Source organism: Rutidosis leptorrhynchoides, chromosome 6 (genome assembly GCF_046630445.1).
Source record: "Rutidosis leptorrhynchoides isolate AG116_Rl617_1_P2 chromosome 6, CSIRO_AGI_Rlap_v1, whole genome shotgun sequence".
Taxonomy (NCBI): Eukaryota; Viridiplantae; Streptophyta; class Magnoliopsida; order Asterales; family Asteraceae; genus Rutidosis; species Rutidosis leptorrhynchoides.
The window spans coordinates 104,348,963-104,370,316 of record NC_092338.1 but is presented as its reverse complement, the minus strand read 5'-3'; the positions used below and the strand labels follow the sequence as shown (position 1 = coordinate 104,370,316).

Genomic DNA, 21,354 nt, shown 5'->3' with positions numbered 1-21,354 from the left:
GTTAGTTGTGTTTTGTTGGGGGGTGGTGTGGTGAGGGACTTTTATTAGGCCCCTTAATTCCGCAATCTAATAGATTCCCTGTTTAGTATGAGCTACTTTGTAGTTAAACATTTAAGTTGTGGTTTTAACTATTTTTACTGTTTTGTAAATGTGGGCCTCAAGTTGATCCATCTCTGATTTTGATCTACTACGGAGCTTACCGGGGCGGATTTTATATACGACAGACAACATCCATCACCCTCTAAAACTCGAGTAAATAATGAAATTTGTAGTTTTGTACTTATTTAAGTTACAAACGTACAACTTTTGAATCAACAATATAAATATATATATATATATATATATATATATATATATATATATATATATATATATATGGACATTGATATTTTCACATTCATAATTGATAAATTCACTTTTAATTGTGAAATTAAGTACTTTCTACTTTACAACTACATAAAGCATATTTCAGATTTGAAGTTGATGTATCAATTTTGTATTTGATCACCCTAAACATACAAACCTTTAAAAATAACTAAAGGACTTGCAAAATATTTGCATCAATTTCTCTGCCATATTTTGGGAGAAGGAAACATAGAAAATATATTATCCTTGTTATAATATATAAATATATATATATATATATAAATGGATAGTCAATTATTGATACACAAAAGTAATATTATTGTATTACCTAAACTTGTGATATTTTTGCTATAAATAGCCATGAATGCAAGCATTAAACTTGCACCATTTCTCACACTTACAAAGTGTTTCTTTCTTTCTCTCCATTATCATCTTTGTTCTTACACTTCATTATTAGTATTCTTAATCAAGAATCAAATCACTAAAGGTAGTTATAAGCCTACTGAATTATAACATCAAGAATCAAACCACTAAAGGTAGTTATAAGCCTACTGAATTATAACACGTTATCAGCACGATAATCTTAATACTAATTATGGTTGGCTCTGCCACCTAAATGATATATGGTCGGTTATACCACCTGAATAATATATGGTCGACACTGTCGTCTAATTATCATTTATGTTACTAACATTTATATTTCTATTATCTAACATTTATATGGCCGACACTGTCGCCTAATTATCATTTATGTTACTAACATTTATATTTCTATTATCTAACATTTATATGGCCGACACTGTCGCCTAATTATCATTTATGTTTACTAATATTTATATTTATGTTATATAACATTTATTAATGATTGCTTACATATGGTCGACACTGTCACCTACTTATCATTTATGTTATATTAAATTTATGTTTAATGTTTATATACTTATGAATATAAAGTGACTATAATTTATCATGTTGTTTGTTTTAATAGAAAATGTCGAATCTGGAAAAGCTTAAATTTACTCCTTTAGAATCAACTGGAAACAACTACATGCCATGAGTTATAAAAGTAAAAATGCATCTTAAATCAATTGGCATTCTTGAAGCCATAAATGAAAACAACACTTGTTCTGAAAAAGAACAAGCAACGGCATGTTGCTTTATTCATCAACATATTGATGAATGCTTACAAAATAATTATGTGACTGTAGAAGATCCTCATGTTTTATGGGAAGGTCTCAAAAGCAGATTCAATAATCAAAGAGAAATTTTACTTCCAGCTGCTATGGAACAATGGAGAACATTAAGGTTTCAAGACTTTAAGAAAGTAAATGAATATAGCTCAGCTCTGTATAATATATGTTCACAACTTAAATTCTGTGGACATGAAATAAGTGATGCAGACATGATGGAAAAACTTTCTCCACAATGAATGCTGCAAACATCACAGTGCAAAGAAATTTGAGAATGCTAAAGTTCAAAACATATCCTGAACTTAATTCACATCTCTTAGTTGTAGAGCAAAATGATGAGCTATTAATGAAAAATCAGCAATCCCGTCCTACTGGAACACTTGCAATCCCTGAAGCAAATACTGCAAATAATTATAAACAGGGACAAGGACGCGGGCAAGGTCGTGGTTATAATAACCATCACCATCATCATGCCAAAAGCCATAACTATGGTAGAAACCATCCTTATGGTAATGGTAATGGGCGAGGTCGTGGTCGTGGCCGTGGTGGTCAAAGAAATAATAATCCACGAAAATATAAATATCAACCACAAAACAAGCCCACTAAACAAGATGTTGAAGAAAATTCTTCTAAAAATTCTGAAGAATCTTGCTACAGATGTGGTAGAATGGGCCACTGGGCTAATACTTGCCGAACATCTAAACATCTTGTTAAGATGTATCAAGATTCGCGAAAGATAAAGAAAAGGAAGTAAACTTTATGGATAACGTCGATCCAACAGTCACTGAGAAACCATCTGATTTATTTGAAGATTTCTTGAATGTTTAAGTTGTGTGTCTTTCGAAAAATAAACGATTTAATATCGTCTGTCTTTGTCATTATGTTTGCTAAATGTTTCAGTACTATCTATTTGCGTGTAAAATATTGTGTAATATTAATGTACTCACTATTTATTTCTTATATATGAAGTTCAATATGAATTTTGCTGGAATACAACATCAATCAAGTGGTGGAGATCTCTGTATAGCAGACAGTGGAACTACACACACTATACTTAAATCCGAGAAATATTTTATTGATCTAAAACCAACGGAAGGAACTATACATACAATATCAGGACCTGCTAACTTGATAAAAGGGATAGGAAAGGCAAATTTCATACTACCAAATGGTACAAAATTTTTAATAAATGATGCCTTATTTTCTCCCAAGTCAAGCAGAAATTTATTGAGTTTCTCCGACATATACCTTAACGGGTATGATTATCAGTCAGTGACAACAGAAAATGGGAAATATTTAAGTATCACTGACAAGAGTCATGTAGTTGAAAAACTGCCAAGACTTAGTTCTGGATTACATTATACACATATAAATGTACCAGAAATATATATGGTAGTTAACGAAAAATATATTGATCCTGGTGTATTCAGTTTATGGCATAACAGATTAGGCCATCCAGGATCAACAATGATGAAAAGGATTATTGAATGTACTCATGGACATCCACTAAAGGATAGAAAAATCCATCATGATACAATGGTTCCATGTACATCTTGCTCTCTTGGAAAATTGATAACTAGACCCTCACCACTTAAGGTTGAGAAAGAATCACCAATGTTTCTTGAAAGAATTCAAGGTGATATATGTGGACCAATTCATCCACCATGTGGACCATTTAGATATTTCATGGTTCTAATAGACGCATCTAGCAGATGGTCTCATGTTTGTCTGTTATCAAGCCGTAATGTGGCATTTGCAAAATTTCTTGCCCAAATTATTAAATTGAGAGCTCATTTTCCTGATTACACCATTAAAAGGGTGAGACTTGATAATGCTGGTGAATTTACATCTCAAGCATTTAATGACTATTGCATGTCTATAGAAATTGTTGTTGAACATTCTGTTGCTCATGTGCATACACAAAATGGTTTAGCCGAGTCATTGATTAAACGTTTACAGTTAATCGCTAGACCATTGATAATGAGAACAAAACTCCCTGTATCTATATGGGTGATGATGTAGCGTGAGGGTACGAAATACTATTATTTTTACTAGGAAATACTACAAAATATGACACAAGTTTTATTAATTTACGGATGGGATATACCTAAACCTTGCTACAACACTATAGGCAGTGTACCTAATCGTAGAGTAGTGTAGTTTTTAGTAAGTCCGGTTCGTTCCACAGGGAGCTGGTGATACTTACTATATTTTTAACAACTATATTTATACAAAATATATATAATTATATAAGTAGTAATATTATTATAAAAGGGGGGTTTTACCGTTTAATGACCGGTTTGTCGATTCTATATTTTAAGCGTAAAGATAAATGACGATAATTAAAGTGCGTAAAATAATGACAATAAATAAAATGACAGTAAATAAAATTGCGAGTAATAAAATGACAGTAAATAAAGATACGATGAGAAATATAATAAAAGAATTATGCTTATTTAAACTTCCGTAATCATGATGTTTGACGTGTTGATTTTAATTTATTACCATGGGTTAATTGTCCTTTGTCCTGGTTTATTTGATACGTCTATCTGGTTTTTGTCCATAATAGTCCATCGGTCATAAATATAAAGTGCGAGTATCCTCGTCAAATTACCCTTATACCCGAAGTCAAATATTCCAACTGATTAAGGATTTAAACTGTGACGCAGTTATCACTTCTGTCAACAATTACACCAGTTATCAATGTATGTAATCCACCCCTGTTTTAATTAGTTTATGAATATTAATTCATCCACTTGATCAGAATGAATAATCAATTACCCAACCCAATTGATTAATTAAATGATTATAACAGATTCCATATGAACGTCACTAAATAGGACAACCATAATCATTATTAATTATTAGGTTAATTAATTTGAAGATAGGTTCGACAGACTCCAATGAGTTGTCACTCAATTAGACAATACCCCCCATCTATTAATAGTCAATAATCCAATTTCCACAAGTGTCGGTCTTTTGCCCAAACCTTAATTATGGTCCAAAGTTCAATAACCCAATTTTAGTAATTAGCCCAACATCATGAGTACTTCATTTTAAATAAGCATAATAACGACTTAGCTACGAGACATTAATGTAAAAAGGTTGAACATAACTTACAATGATTAAAAATAGCGTAGCGTTACACGGACAGAATTTCGACTTACACACTCAAACGATCTCTATCATAAATCTTATTATTATCATAATTTAAAATTAAAATTAATATTATTGTTATATCTTATTAAGTTAACATTATGATAGAGATATAGAATATAGATATTGATAATTGATATAGATATTTGATTGAAAAAAAAAAGATCGGAAAAAATTCTTCCTCTCCCTCATCGTTACATAGATCGTTCCTTTTATAGGCCAAATTATAAATTGAATTTTCATTTACGACCCCTGAACTATGCTCAATTAACAACTTTTTATTATTTAATATTATTCTTATTATGATTTATTTAAATATTATATTTTATTCTTGTGCATAGTTGACTCGTAATTTTTACACCGTTGCGTCGAGCGTTGAGAGTTGGTTCATGTCCTGGTTCCGGATTTTCGAACGTCCTTTCGTACAATTTTATATCGTGTACTTTGCGTTTTGTAACTTGTACTCTTGTCATTTTTAGACGTTCTTCATCAATAAATTGAACCTTTTGAATTGTATCTTGTACATTTGAGCTTTTTGGACGTTTTGGTCTTTCAAATCTTCGTTTTTGTCTTTAAATCTTCATTTTCGAGCGATTTGCGTCTTTCGTCTTCGCACTTATTTATTTAACTATTACAACTAAAAATAAGGAAATTACATTTAAAAACTTTACATATTGGAACGATATTGCTACTAAATATATGTTCATTTGGAACACTATCAAATATCCCCACACTTGAGCGTTGCTTGTCCTCAAGCAATACAGAACTTGAAATAAAAACATACATGAATCACTTTTTTATTCATCACATTTTGTACATCAGTGATTTTGATATAGCGGTATAAACAATGACAGTAATGATGGTTAAAGGTGGGTGTGTCATCCACAGTTGCCTTGGGTTTAGGTCAACGACACTTGCAATCAAATAGCCGATTTACTTTCGGTTTCCAAAGCAAAGTGCACATTTGAAAGGCGGTTTACAGTCCCACATGACTATAAAAATTTAGATCCTTTAGGAAATAGGATCTTTATGAAAACATTTGATCTTTTGAAAATTCAATCTAGCTTTTACCCTAGATAAGTTTTCTGATTTGATCCACCATTGGTGTTGCAAAATATATTTGTGGATCAATATTTTGGCTAAAAACATTTAGGTTCGTGTAATCCACTGCTATCCCGGTATCGGAAAGCACACATCCAGTTTACGTGTTCCGTATATTACCTTTCGGCAAACTACCGTCCGGTTGTAAAGGAAAGCGATGAACAAGAAACTGTTAAGGCAATGTCCCGTGACATGCAGATGATTATGGTCTTTTAACGTGTCGGATGCTAGAACTATCCTTGGTAGGAGCGATAGTAAAGATCATCCTATGATTTTTCGGTCTGGCACAAGGTCCTGTCTCCGACCATGCTATGCAACCACCGTTCTTACGGTTGACACCCGATTTGGTTTAGGTGACCTAATGAATTCCAGGTGAATTTCTTAGGATTTTACGTTCAATGGTAATGAACGCATTGAAAATGGTTTTTCAGAAAACAAATCGGTTTGTATTTTTGATCAAAATATTTTCTCGTTCATGCTCGAGTTTAGATATCATCGAATTCCATGAGTTTGAATTCTCAATTTTTAAGGTCAATCTCTAGGATTGAGTATTATCAGTCTTAAAAGCTGATTTTTAATCTTTAAGGAGATTATCCTTTTCTGGGGATCTGATTCATTAGTCTTATCAAGCTAATTTGCACGGTGCCTCCCCATTGTACGAGATAAATCCTTCTCATGGTTAGGATAAATCTGACCACTTGGCGACCCTGTTTGATGCTGAGGTCCGTGGATTTCCTGCTGATTTTAGAGATGACTTTTCTAGATTTTTTGTCAACCTACAGCTGGTCTGGACGACAACTTCTTGACCTAAATCAAGAAGCGCGTGTCTTTTTCGGAAGACTTTACTTCCTTTTAATGATGGAATTGATTCATCGTGTAGATCCATCTTTCTTTCAAATATATTACAATAAACCGGGTAAAACTGATTAGTATCATCCAAAACAAAAGTACCTGCAATAATCTTGTACAAAGATATGTGATAGATAGTTTTTAATTGAATAACTTGGTACATTCTCCTCACACTTAGTTTCTTTCTTTGCCTTTTTATTCTCCTTTATTCCATTTTAAATGAATTCAAGCATTTTAGGTTGTTTCTCAATTTATGTCCTTTCCGAGGTAACGATAATTTCGGTATTATCACCTAGTTTTCATCGTTCATAAATATGTATAAACATGATTTTGAGTTCATTTAATTGAAAATGTTTCAAATTTTCACAAAATTTGGCAAATAAACTAAGTGTAAACCCGAGAGAATTTATAACCCTTCCCCACACTTGAGATCATGCAATGCCCTCATTTGCATGAAATCAGATTATAATTATAAATTCATGAGGGTGATTAGTATAGAAAAGTGATTAAAAATACCCAGTTTGTAAGCACATTATTTTACATCACATTTGATATTTTGCGCCTTGTCATCAAAATTAGTAGCTTTTTGTTGAACTTAATGACAGTCTTTGAAAGTGCGCTGTTTTACCCTGTTGTGTACATAACATAAAATACAAACATATATACATATTTTTGAAGTTTGGTATATAACCCCTACGTTCAAAAATTAATATAATATTTTTTATTTTTATTTTTTTTTTTGCATACTTTAGATCAATAAAATTAAATGATAACAAAATTTGTCGCCCCGCCCTCGGGTAAAGCAATTTCGGCTCTATGACCTAGTCTTCAACTTACGACGAATTTTATAAATCATTTTTTTTTTCAACTTAATGAAATAAAGTAAATTTTGTTTTTAAAAACACACAAAACTTAAATTTAAAAAGCATATTAATTTCATATAAAACCTACAAAACAAAAATTCAGAATGGAGGGAGAAAACTAGTTCTTTAGTGTCTGCTAGCGGAAAAGACCAATCGGATTTCATTCTCGGAACTACACGAGAACAGAACAAATAACTTTAGACATCATTATCTTTTTAGAACATTCAAATCTCCCCACACTTAGGTAGCTGTGGTGTTGAAATTGTGATTAACTTCATTGTCAATTTCTCTTGGTCCATAATCAACTTGCCTATCTGTGACTTTTTCTTTAAGCCAGTGCCCGGCTTCTTCCGTAATATCCCATAATTCAACTAGCTTCGCCCTTTCTTTAGGAAACAGATTGGATACTAACCGGTTACATAACTTAAAGTTCCCCTTACTTCTAGCATCAATAGCCCGTTTAAAAAGTTTCTTCATTGAACTGTTAATAATGGGGTCATTTAATTTCGTATCAATAACGGGGTTCTTTGTTATCATGTCATCATTAGGTGTTACTTCATTTTCCCCACACTTAGGCGTTTTATTATTATTAAGCACTACCGTTGGAGTTGGTAAAACAACATGGTTCTTACCAATCATTTTTTCTGGTTCAACGGTTTTGGTTGGTGGAGATTTAGACTTTCGAATCATAAAGGTGATAGATTTGTCACCACTTTTAAGTGTCATTCTTCCATTTCCTACATCAAATAACGCCCCGGTGGACGCAAAGAATGGTCGACCTAAAATTAGAGGAATGTTTGGGTCCTCTTCTATGTCAATGACAATGAATTCGACTAGAAAGGTTAAATTACCTACTTGAATGGGTAAGTTGTCAGCAATTCCAACTGGGTGCTTAATGGTTTGATCAAAGAGTCGAACACTCATATCCGTTGGACTTAACTTACCTACACCTAATCTCTTATATAAGGAAAGAGGCATAACACTCACACTTGCACCTAAATCTGCCAGTGCATCATACATGACACAATCACTAAGTAGACAAGGAACAATAAATTCACCCGGATCACCTACCCTAGGTGGAGGTTTTGGTGGAACTGTATTCACCGGGTTTACTTCTACGGCTTTTGTTTCTTGTACTTTCTTATTCTTTTTCTTCTTCTTCTTTCCAGAAGTATCACAATCTTTATTACTTATTACTTGCTCATACTCAACTCCTTTTCTTGAAAACGGGATGGGTGGTTTGTATGGTGTCACCACTGGCTTTACAAACTCGGGTGGTGGTGGTGGTGGTGTAACTTCTTCATTGTTACTCACATCTAAAACCTTCCCATCTTCTGGTGCTGGTTTTTCAGAATTCGTTGACACCATATTAACATTCTCATTCCGAGGGTTTACTTCAGTATTACTCGGTAGCTTTCCTTGTTCCCTTTCACTCATCATGCTAGCAAGAGTACCTACGTGTTTTTCTAGATTCAAAATGGAAGCTTGTTGAGTTCTTAATGACTGATCAAACCTCTCATTCGTTTGGGTTTGAAATGTAATAAATTGTGTTTGAGATTCAACTAGCTTTACCATCATTTCTTCTAGATTTGGCTTTTTCTCTTCGGTTTGTTGTGGTGGTTTATACAAGTTAGGTCTTTGTTGATTGAAAGTGTTGTTTTGAGTTGGTTGGTTATTCGGACCTTGTTGGTTGTACGAGTTATTGTTTGGTCCATTTGGATTGTAAAGAATGTTTTGATTTCGATTGAAGTTTAGCTTTGGCGGTTGATAATTATTTTGATAATTATTTCCCGGCCTTTGGTTCATATAGGAAACATTCTCTCGTTGTTCCATCGTTGGTTCAATGTGACAATCTTTCAATAAGTGTAGTCCACCGCATTGCTCACAACTGATTCGTATTGCGTGAATATCTTTATTCATCTTTTCCATTCGTCTTTCAAAAGCATCTATTTTTGCGGAAACGGAATCAAAGTCAGGGCTAGAATCGGCTCTAGCCGCTTTAGATGATCGAAAGATATCTTTTTCTTGGTGCCACTCATGCGAGTGGGAGGCTGTGTTATCAATAATTTTGTAAGCTTCAGTTGCGGTTTTCTTCATAATGGATCCACCAGCGGTTATGTCGATGTCTTTTCGTGTGGCGATGTCTACGCCTTTATAGAAGATTTGTACTATTTGAAAAGTATCTAATCCGTGTTGAGGACATCCTCTCAACATCCTTCCGAATCTTGTCCACGCCTCATATAATGTTTCATTTGGCTTTTGCGCGAACGTAACAATTTCTCCTTGAAGTCTCACGGCTTTGGATGCCGGAAAGAATCGTTTAAGAAATTTTTCAACTAAAACATCCCATGTGTCAATCGCCCCTTCAGGTAACGATTCTAACCAATCTTTGGCTTCTCCCTTTAAAGTCCAGGGAAATAACATGAGATAGATTTGTTCGTCTTCCACTTCTCGGATTTTGAATAGTGTACAGATCCTATTAAACGTACGAAGATGTTCGTTTGGGTCTTCATTCGGCGTACCACTATATTGGCACTGATTAGTTACCATGTGTAGAATTTGTCCTTTAATTTCATAATCTGGAGCATTAACTTCTGGTTTAATAATGGCGTGACCTTGGCCCGTGCGTGTGGCTCTCATTCGATCTTCCATACTTAGAGGTTCCAGATTTTCCATAATTGAATTTGTTGTATCCGAATCACTAGAGGATTCTGATTTAATGGTTTGTGGCTCAGGAGGAATAATTAGTGGTTCAGGATCTTGGAATTGTCCTTGAATATGCTCCGGGTTCTTAATTGTGAAGTCGGGTTCAAAAAAATGGATTATCGGAAATTTGAACTAAAGTACTTGGTCTACTGGATGACGATTCTAAAGAGAAATCAACGGCGGTTATATTTGTTAAATGTCTTGATCTAGTTACAGGTGGTGAACGTACAAAAGGTGGTGAACGTCTTGCTCGGTGCATTCACTGAATATCCTATTAGTTTTTAAAAGGAAAGAAAAATTATAATAAGTTATCCAATCAATAGACTTTTCTGATTTTGCCCACGTTTCGAATAGCCAAAAGATGCAGCAGAGGGGCAGGATTCGTTTGGTCTCAATATAATTGAGGACTGTTTGGCTCCAATAACCCGGTCCACGTACAAATCCAACTATTACTACGAACCAGAAAATTTTGATGTCTATTAATTTAACCACTTAAAATAAATTTTCGTAATTTTAAGAAATTTAGATAAGAAGTAGAATAAAAATCTATGTCCTAAAACTAGAATAGCGAGAAATAAGAGAGAAAAAGAGTGCGTCGGAAAAAAAAAAAATTGAAAAATAAAAATGGTTGAAAAAAATAAAAGGTCGAAAAATAAGAAAATTGTAGCGCGTCTAAAATTAAAAAGGGATTCTAAACGAAAAACGGGAATTACTTAAAAGGATACTAAAATTTTAACACGGCGTCGCAAAATTTTAAGGCACCTAAATCTTAGTCTAAAGAAAAAACACTTAAGAGATTTTACGGCAAAGCCTAAAAATCTAAAAGTATAAAAATAACTATGGCAAAACTAAACTTAATACTAAAAGTTGCGACTATAGTCTAAAAATCTAAAGGTAATAAAACTAAAAAAACATTTTTTTTTATAGACAATTTTAAAAATATATATATATTTTTTTTTTATAATTTTTTTTTTTTTTTTTTTTTCGTTTTTTTTTTCTTTTTTTAAAATTTTTAAAAAAAAAAAACGATTTTTTTTTTTACAAATTTTTTTTTTAAAACGAATTTTTTTTTTCTTTTAAAAAAACGATTTTTTTTTACACAAATTTTTTTTTTTTTTTTTTTTAAAACGAAATTTTTTTTATTTTTTTTAAAAAAACGATTTTTTTTTAAAAAAAAGATTTTTTTTTTTTTTTTAAAAAAACGATTTTTTTTTTACAAATTAATAATTTTTTTATAATTATAATTTTTTTTTTCAAAACTTTTTTTTTTTTTTTTTTTTTATTCATTTACTATTCATGAATAGTAAATGAAAATAAATTAATTAATTTACTATTCACATGAAAGCGACATGATAGCAATTATTAATTATAAGTTACATAATATACCCCTGAAGTATTTAATAAATACGACTTTTTTTAAAATTTACCTATAAATTTTTGATTCTTAAATATTATTATATTATTATATTCTATTTCAATATTATTATATTATTATATTTTATTTTAATATTATTATAATTAAAAATATAGCGTTTTAGCGCTCCCCGGCAGCGGCGCCAAAAACTTGATGATGTAGCGTGAGGGTACGAAATACTATTATTTTTACTAGGAAATACTACAAAATATGACACAAGTTTTATTAATTTACGGATGGGATATACCTAAACCTTGCTACAACACTATAGGCAGTGTACCTAATCGTAGAGTAGTGTAGTTTTTAGTAAGTCCGGTTCGTTCCACAGGGAGCTGGTGATACTTACTATATTTTTAACAACTATATTTATACAAAATATATATAATTATATAAGTAGTAATATTATTATAAAAGGGGGGTTTTACCGTTTAATGACCGGTTTGTCGATTCTATATTTTAAGCGTAAAGATAAATGACGATAATTAAAGTGCGTAAAATAATGACAATAAATAAAATGACAGTAAATAAAATTGCGAGTAATAAAATGACAGTAAATAAAGATACGATGAGAAATATAATAAAAGAATTATGCTTATTTAAACTTCCGTAATCATGATGTTTGACGTGTTGATTTTAATTTATTACCATGGGTTAATTGTCCTTTGTCCTGGTTTATTTGATACGTCTATCTGGTTTTTGTCCATAATAGTCCATCGGTCATAAATATAAAGTGCGAGTATCCTCGTCAAATTACCCTTATACCCGAAGTCAAATATTCCAACTGATTAAGGATTTAAACTGTGACGCAGTTATCACTTCTGTCAACAATTACACCAGTTATCAATGTATGTAATCCACCCCTGTTTTAATTAGTTTATGAATATTAATTCATCCACTTGATCAGAATGAATAATCAATTACCCAACCCAATTGATTAATTAAATGATTATAACAGATTCCATATGAACGTCACTAAATAGGACAACCATAATCATTATTAATTATTAGGTTAATTAATTTGAAGATAGGTTCGACAGACTCCAATGAGTTGTCACTCAATTAGACAATACCCCCCATCTATTAATAGTCAATAATCCAATTTCCACAAGTGTCGGTCTTTTGCCCAAACCTTAATTATGGTCCAAAGTTCAATAACCCAATTTTAGTAATTAGCCCAACATCATGAGTACTTCATTTTAAATAAGCATAATAACGACTTAGCTACGAGACATTAATGTAAAAAGGTTGAACATAACTTACAATGATTAAAAATAGCGTAGCGTTACACGGACAGAATTTCGACTTACACACTCAAACGATCTCTATCATAAATCTTATTATTATCATAATTTAAAATTAAAATTAATATTATTGTTATATCTTATTAAGTTAACATTATGATAGAGATATAGAATATAGATATTGATAATTGATATAGATATTTGATTGAAAAAAAAAAGATCGGAAAAAATTCTTCCTCTCCCTCATCGTTACATAGATCGTTCCTTTTATAGGCCAAATTATAAATTGAATTTTCATTTACGACCCCTGAACTATGCTCAATTAACAACTTTTTATTATTTAATATTATTCTTATTATGATTTATTTAAATATTATATTTTATTCTTGTGCATAGTTGACTCGTAATTTTTACACCGTTGCGTCGAGCGTTGAGAGTTGGTTCATGTCCTGGTTCCGGATTTTCGAACGTCCTTTCGTACAATTTTATATCGTGTACTTTGCGTTTTGTAACTTGTACTCTTGTCATTTTTAGACGTTCTTCATCAATAAATTGAACCTTTTGAATTGTATCTTGTACATTTGAGCTTTTTGGACGTTTTGGTCTTTCAAATCTTCGTTTTTGTCTTTAAATCTTCATTTTCGAGCGATTTGCGTCTTTCGTCTTCGCACTTATTTATTTAACTATTACAACTAAAAATAAGGAAATTACATTTAAAAACTTTACATATTGGAACGATATTGCTACTAAATATATGTTCATTTGGAACACTATCAATGGGGTCATGCAATTTTACATGCTGCTGCATTGATTCGCATCAGACCAAGTGCAAGTCATAAATATTCCCCCCTACAACTTGTTTTTGGTCAAGAGCCAAATATTTCCCATCTTAGAACATTTGGTTGTGCAGTGTATGTTCCAATTGCGACACCACAACGTACAAAAATGGGTCCTCAAAGGAGGTTGGGAATATATGTTGGATATGAAACATCTTCAATATTAAGGTATATTGAACCTATGACAGGTGACGTTTTTACAGCACGTTTTGCTGATTGTCATTTTAATGAAACATTGTTCCCTAGATTAGGGGGAGAAATGAAAAATAAAGAAAATGATGTTTCATGGTGTGAACCTCAATTAAAGTATCTTGATCCTCGCACAAAAGAATGCCAGACAGAAGTTCAAAAGATAATGCATATACAAGAACTTGCAAATCAATTGCCTGATGCATTTACAGATACAAAAACGGTGACAAAATCATATATACCAGCAGTAAATACTCCAGCTCGAATTGAAATTCCAAAAGCTGGCAATAACGTCACTCATGAATCTTTGCCACGTCAGAAACGTGGAAGACCAATTGGTTCAAAGGATAAAAATCCTCGAAAAAGAAAATCAGCTGATAATGAAGTAAAAGAAAGTGTTCAAGAAGAACCACAAATCGGTACTCCTACTGCAGAGGAGATTGATGATGTCAATACAGAAATTGCAATCAATTATGCATATTCAAAAATATTATGGAACCGAAATGAAATGAAAAATCTTGATGGAAAATTTTCATTTAATGTTGCATATGACATCATGAATAATGATGATGATCCAGAACCAACATCTATGGTTAAATGTCAAAATAGACATGATTGGGCTCAATGGAAAGAAGCAATACGAGCTGAATTAGAATCACTCAATAAAAGAAAAGTTTTCGGATCCATCATTCTCACTCCTAAAGATATGAAACCTGTAGGATACAGATGAATTTTTGTCCGAAAAAGAAATGAGAAAAATGAAGTTACAAGGTATAAAGCTAGACTTGTAGCTCAAGGTTTTTCTCAAAGACCGGGAATTGATTATGAAGAAACTTATTCCCCTGTTATGGATGCAATTACTTTTAGGTACTTAATCAGTCTGGCAGTTTCTAAAAATTTAGAAATGCATCTCATGGATGTTGTGACTGCTTACCTATATGGATCACTTGATAGTGATATATATATGAAGATACCTGAAGGATTTAAGGTACCAGAAGCATCAAATGCAAAACTCAAAGAAATGTATTCGATTAAATTACAAAGATCTTTATATGGGTTAAAACAATCGGGACGTATGTGGTATAACCGATTAAGTGATTACTTGATAAGCAAAGGGTATACAAATAACCTTACTTGCCCTTGTGTTTTCATTAAGAAAACTACATCCGGATATGTGATCATAGCTGTTTATGTTGATGATCTTAACATCATAGGTACAAATAAAGAGATCTATGAAGCCATTCAACTTCTAAAGAAAGAATTTGAAATGAAAGATCTCGGAAAAACCAAGTATTGCCTTGGTTTACAAATTGAGTATATGCCTAATGGTTTACTTGTACATCAAACAACATATACTGAAAAGATTTTGAAACATTTCAATATGGACAAGGCAAAACCATTAAGTACTCCTATGGTTGTTAGATCACTCAATGTTGAAACTGATCCATTTCGTCCATGTGAAGATCATGAAGATATTCTTGGACCAGAAGTACCATATCTTAGTGCAATTGGAGCTCTTATGTATCTTACAAATTGTACAAGACCTGACATTTCTTTTGCAGTTAATTTGTTGGCAAGGTTCAGCTCTGCTCCTACCAAAAGACACTAGAATGGGATCAAACACATATTTTGATACCTTCGAGGAACTACTGATTTAGGATTATTTTATTCTAACGAATCAAAACAAGATTTGGTTGGTTATGCTGATGCAGGTTATTTATCTGATCCACATAAAACTAAATCTCAAACTGGATATGTATTCCTAAATGGAGGTACTGCAATATCATGGCGTTCTCAAAAACAAACACTTGTTGCTACATCATCAAATCATGCCGAAGTGATTGCATTACATGAAGCTACTCGGGAATGTTTTTGGTTGAGATCAATGACACAAATCATTACTGATTCTTGTGGACTAGAACGCGATAAAAGTTCAACAATTATCTATGAAGATAATGCAGCTTGCATAGCACAGATGAAAGAAGGGTATATCAAAAGTGACCGAACCAAACACATACCTCCTAGATTCTTCTCATACACTCAAAATCTCATTAAGGACAACGAGATTGAAATGAGATATGTTCAATCCAGCAAAAACTCTGCTGATCTTTTCACGAAAGCACTTCCAACTGCTATTTTCAGAACACACGTTCATAACATTGGCATGAGACATGTTCAAAAGATGTAACAACCGAAGCGATGTCTACTTGAGGGGGAGTCAACTCCATGCTGCACTCTTTTTCCCTTAGCTAAAGTTTTTCCCACTGGGTTTTCTTTAGCAAGGTTTTTAACGAGGCAGTAACTTACAGTTGATCTTCAACAAACAAAATTGCTATCCAAGGGGGAGTGTTATAATATATAAATATATATATATAAATGGATAGTCAATTATTGATACACAAAAGTAATATTATTGTATTACCTAAACTTGTGATATTTTTGCTATAAATAGCCATGAATGCAAGCATTAAACTTGCACCATTTCTCACACTTACAAAGTGTTTCTTTCTTTCTCTCCATTATCATCTTTGTTCTTACACTTCATTATTAGTATTCTTAATCAAGAATCAAATCACTAAAGGTAGTTATAAGCCTACTGAATTATAACATCAAGAATCAAACCACTAAAGGTAGTTATAAGCCTACTGAATTATAACAATCCTAAACATCAGTGGTTTTATTCCAAATTATTCGTAATGTTCACTATTAAACAAATAATATTGTATTATTTTATTACTACCCATATTACTTACAAAAAAAGGTCAACAGTCAAATGTATGGACGTAAATTAAATTCCTAATGGAATAAGGCATATACTACAACCCATAAAATTTGAGGATTCAAACTTTAAATCCACAAACAAATTCTAAAAAAAAACTGAATAGCAAATGATCCATTTTTTCTCTAGATATAGATAACATTTCATATCGAGTTTGTTTTGTATACAAACACACATAATCTGGATGTCATGATATACATAACTAGACGGATTAATTTATGAATGTACGTGTTATGGTGAAACAATGTCGAGCACCGAAGATGGAGACGATAATTCATATAACCAACGACGGTTTTCAAGGGTGAAGAAGAGGCTAAAAGATCGTTCTAGGGTATGCATCTATTCAATTCATGTTAATCGCGTTGTAACTCTCTAGTTAACCTTTTTTTTTTTTTTTTAATAACGTTATTGCTTTGTGTTGTGTAGAAAGTGGCTCAAACCAAAGAAAAAACAAAGGAAATATTGTCTAAACAGGCTGTTTTGATAGCCAAACACGCAGAAGAACATGAAAGCTTCATCACCAAGGTACGTACGTACATACGCATTACATTAAATGTGATTCGTTTTTGAATAAGTTGATTTGTTTTGGTTTCGTAGGTAACTCATTTTTTGGGTGTCTTCTCATACGGGGCGTTTTGTTTTATCTTGGGTGCAAGTGAGTTATATATTTCGGTTGGTGTGAAATTCGACTGCACATCTTTTTCGTGTGTTAATCTATTGTTTATGTTGGTTTCAGGGCCACAAGACGTTCGATACATTTACGTTTTGTTCTATATCACCTTTGTTCCACTTCGATGGATCTATTATCGATATAAGAAATGGCATTATTACCTTTTGGTATGTATGTTCATCCTCATCAATAATTTCATTTCAATTTCTTAGATACTACTATATAAATGGTGAATGAACATTTGATATGATGATGAGTGAAATAAATTAAATCATAAATGATATTAATAAAAATACTATGAGGCCATTTAATAAATTGTTCCTATGATTATATATATTGTTATATAATGCAGGACTTTTGTTACTATGCCAATACCATCTTTTTGATCATGCTTTTGTTTTATCCTAGAAATCAAAAGCTTTTTATGCTTACCTTCTCATTTGCAGAGGCAAGTAAATATTTTCGCATTTACTTAATTTATTTATTACAATCAATAGACTTAGTAACAGACTCACAATCGATACTTATGTAGGGACCACTAGCATGGGCGTTGATTGTTTGGCGGTGTAGTTTGGTGTTTAGTTCGGTTGACAAACTCGTAAGCGTCCTCATACATCTTTTACCAGGTGAGTTGGATCAAAGTTTTTTTTTTTTATGGTTCATATGTCTGAAAACTAAAGTATCTGATGAAGTGGTTATTTGGGTAAACTCTGCAGGTGTTGTCTTCTTTACGATGTGCTGGTGGGACCCAGCCTTCTTCGAAGCTATGCACCCTGACGGAACTGCACAAGACAGTGGCTCATGGCGTCAAATAGAAGACAAATCGTTCTTGTGCACATGGCTATTCACGGTTCCTTTGATTGCTTACGTCCTTTGGCAGGTTCTTTATTTTCTAATAGTTAATGTCCTTCGTCGACAGCGGCTCTTAAAAGATCCTGAAGTCATGACCTCTTACAGGTTATCTATTCTGTTCCAATATATTATCTATACCTTTAAAAGTGCTGCACTCTTTAACCCTAATGATGATTATTAGAGGTGGAAAATGGGCGGGTCGGACCATTTGGTAACATGCCCAAATGGATAATTTGTTACACGGGTCAATTCATGGGTGGGCCAACTTGTCAACCTTTATGTATTCAGTTTAATAAAAAGGTTACAAGATGAGACTGCGGTGTTTTTGTTTTTTAAGATGTTTTTATGTAAAGATCTGTAAACATCTGTAAAGAAGATGTCGTCTGAAGATCTTTAGGCTGAACTTGAAAGACTATTTTTTTTTTTTTTTTTGTCTTCGGTGAAAAACATATTTCTAAGTGACTTGCAGACAAAATAAAATATTTATTTTATCTTATATCTTCAGAAAAACAAACAGTAAAAACATCTCCGCAGAAGACGAGACCTAATAAGGTCTGCACAATGAAAAACATACACCACCTATCATTCTTTAAATATCAATCTAACCAATGTAAATAAGCAGTTAACGTTCGACCAGAAGAATATTAGTTCAGAACATGTGTTTTTTTCTTGTTTCTCATACAGCAACATTAATATATATATTTTGTATGTAGGGGACTGTCTAAAAGGGCACAAAAGGCAAACAACGTATGGTGGCGTTTAAGTGGATGTCTTGGAGATCAAAACCGTCCGTTTATGTACATTCTGTTTCAAGCCATTTTCACAGTAGCAACAATGGCCCTCACTGTACCAATATTCTTATCGTACGAGTTACACCTCGCGTTCCAAATACTTAAAGTTTCTGCAGCAGTATGGAACGGAGGCCAGTTCTTAGTAGAAGTGATGCCGCGCCAAGTGGTTTTAAAGGAAAAGAAAAAATTAGATGTGGTCCCACCTGCACAATTGAACTGTCAAGAAGAGCACTGTCACCAAAGCTAGTCTCTTTTTTTGGGTGCAAAGTTGATTTTTGGACCTTTTGGTACGGTTCATAGTGGTCGATGTAAGGAAAAATGTTCTTGTTATGTATAGAAACAAATAGAGGATGCATACAGGAATCGTTCTTTTGGCCTCTTAGCGTAAAAAGAAGTGTGATCTAATATTAACTCTATTAAGGAATTAATTAAATATTATATGTATATGTATATAAGTATATGTATAATGATCAGTTGATCACAATATGCCTATCTCAATGTGAATGCACCATTTTGAGACAGTTTGGCGACGTTTATTTAACGTTTTTATAGTTATATGACTTATATTAAACTCTGAAAACTTGTACAACTTCCTAAAATCAACCATAAAAGGTTCAAGTTTGATGTACAACTAATGTATAAAGGACCTTACAATAAGCTTAGATAGCCTTCCGTGACGAAATTCGTTTGTAACTCTAAGCTACAATTTCAAGATATTGTTCAAGATGACTTGTATCTTCAAATGGTCAAAATGTGCTCCTAGAATATAATGATTCCGGCTATGATCAACAACGCAACAGAAAACCCCATCGCCTGCAATCAAAATCACATTCCGTTTAGCAGTGGCGGAACCAAATACATTTTTTCGGGGTGAATTTTTTCTAAAGGCGTTCACATTCACTGTAAATTTTATTCTTCCATGAAAAATACAACCTTTTGGCTCGATCATAGACTGTTGGATTGGGGGCAAAATCTGGAGGATTTTGGGTACGGTGGCTTCTGGGGGCAAAATTTAAATTTAAGCCTGAAAATTTCAAATCCACTAGGGCAGGTGCCCCCTGCCCCTTGGTAGTATCGCCACTCACTGTTGTTTAGCATGTGGTAATACAAAGACTCATGGGCCCAGATCCGAAAAAAAAAAAAAAAAAAAAAAAAAAAACTCTAGAGTGAGGAATTACAGCAATTGCAGAAGCAGCAAGACCTGCGCGTTCCCTAGGGTCTCTTCGGTAGTAGCTTCCAAAATATAAAAATGTTACGTAATACCACATTAAAGGGCACACAAATCCTAGTAAAAATCTTAAAAAAAAGACAATAACTGCCATAAGATAGAGTGTCGAAAGGGGTTTGTTCTTCGAAAGATAAAATGAATTAAGAATGACACTTACCAAAACCATCCCAATCCACATTCAAAGTAAGGAAGAGGGTTGTCATAAAATCCTTGTTGTAAAACATCTTCATCCATAATAAATGTGTACCTGTCTATCTCACTGTCTTCATCGTTTGTCGTATGCCCTGCACCATCACTTGCTCGTTTTGGTCATTTAAGATTCTTGATTTGTGGTTATGTGTGACCCATAAAAAGATAGCATGAAGTTTTTCGTATTACCTTTAACAAATGGGTGACCTGAAACATCAATATGCTTATCGGAAACTGATTTCACAAATTCAAAGCCGCATTTGTCAATCTTTCCCGCCATACCAAAACTAGCTAGCTTATATCTTATTTTAGTAATTTATTACAGTATATAGTATATAGTATTACTATTATTAGATAGATAGTTACTTGAGATGATGTTGCTATGAGATTGTTTTTCAGTCAGCTTTTCGTATCAGAATTCGCCCAAATTACAACTCGGCTGATTCGATTTATATATTGAGAGAGCAATAAGACAACATACACTTCAATTATTCTCGTCACTGTTATAATAATAATAATAATAATATAGATATGGATAGTCAATTTTGGTGTATACATATAGTCAATTTTGGTACACAAAGTATGTATTTTTATATTGAGATTTTAGGCTATAAATACTCATGAATGCAAGCATTAAACTTGCACCATTTCTCACACTTACAAAGTGTTTCTTTCTTTCTCTCCATTATCATCTTTGTTCTTACACTTCATTATTAGTATTCTAAATCAAGAATCAAATCACTAAAGGTAGTTATAAGCCTACTGAATTATAACATCAAGAATCAAACCACTAAAGGTAGTTATAAGCCTACTGAATTATAACATCAAGAATCAAACCACTAAAGGTAGTTATAAGCCTACTGAATTATAACACGTTATCAGCACGATAATCTTAATACTAAATATGGTTGGCTCTGCCACCAAAATGATATAT

General features: G+C 32.7%; 1 protein-coding gene and 1 pseudogene across 1 annotated transcript; one reads left to right on the top strand and one right to left on the bottom strand.

Moving 5' to 3' along the window:
• The first annotated feature begins 16,934 nt into the window (after nt 1-16,934).
• LOC139853930 (glycerophosphocholine acyltransferase 1-like) lies at nt 16,935-19,250 on the top strand. Its single transcript, XM_071843266.1, has 8 exons — nt 16,935-17,021; nt 17,117-17,215; nt 17,288-17,345; nt 17,427-17,527; nt 17,713-17,808; nt 17,893-17,986; nt 18,077-18,317; nt 18,926-19,250. Exons 1-8 carry the CDS (start codon nt 16,935-16,937, stop codon nt 19,248-19,250), a joined length of 1,101 nt encoding a protein of 366 aa, XP_071699367.1.
• Nucleotides 19,251-19,762: 512 nt separating this feature from the next.
• Nucleotides 19,763-20,700, bottom strand: LOC139853929 (uncharacterized; annotated as a pseudogene).
• Nucleotides 20,701-21,354: the final 654 nt, after the last annotated feature.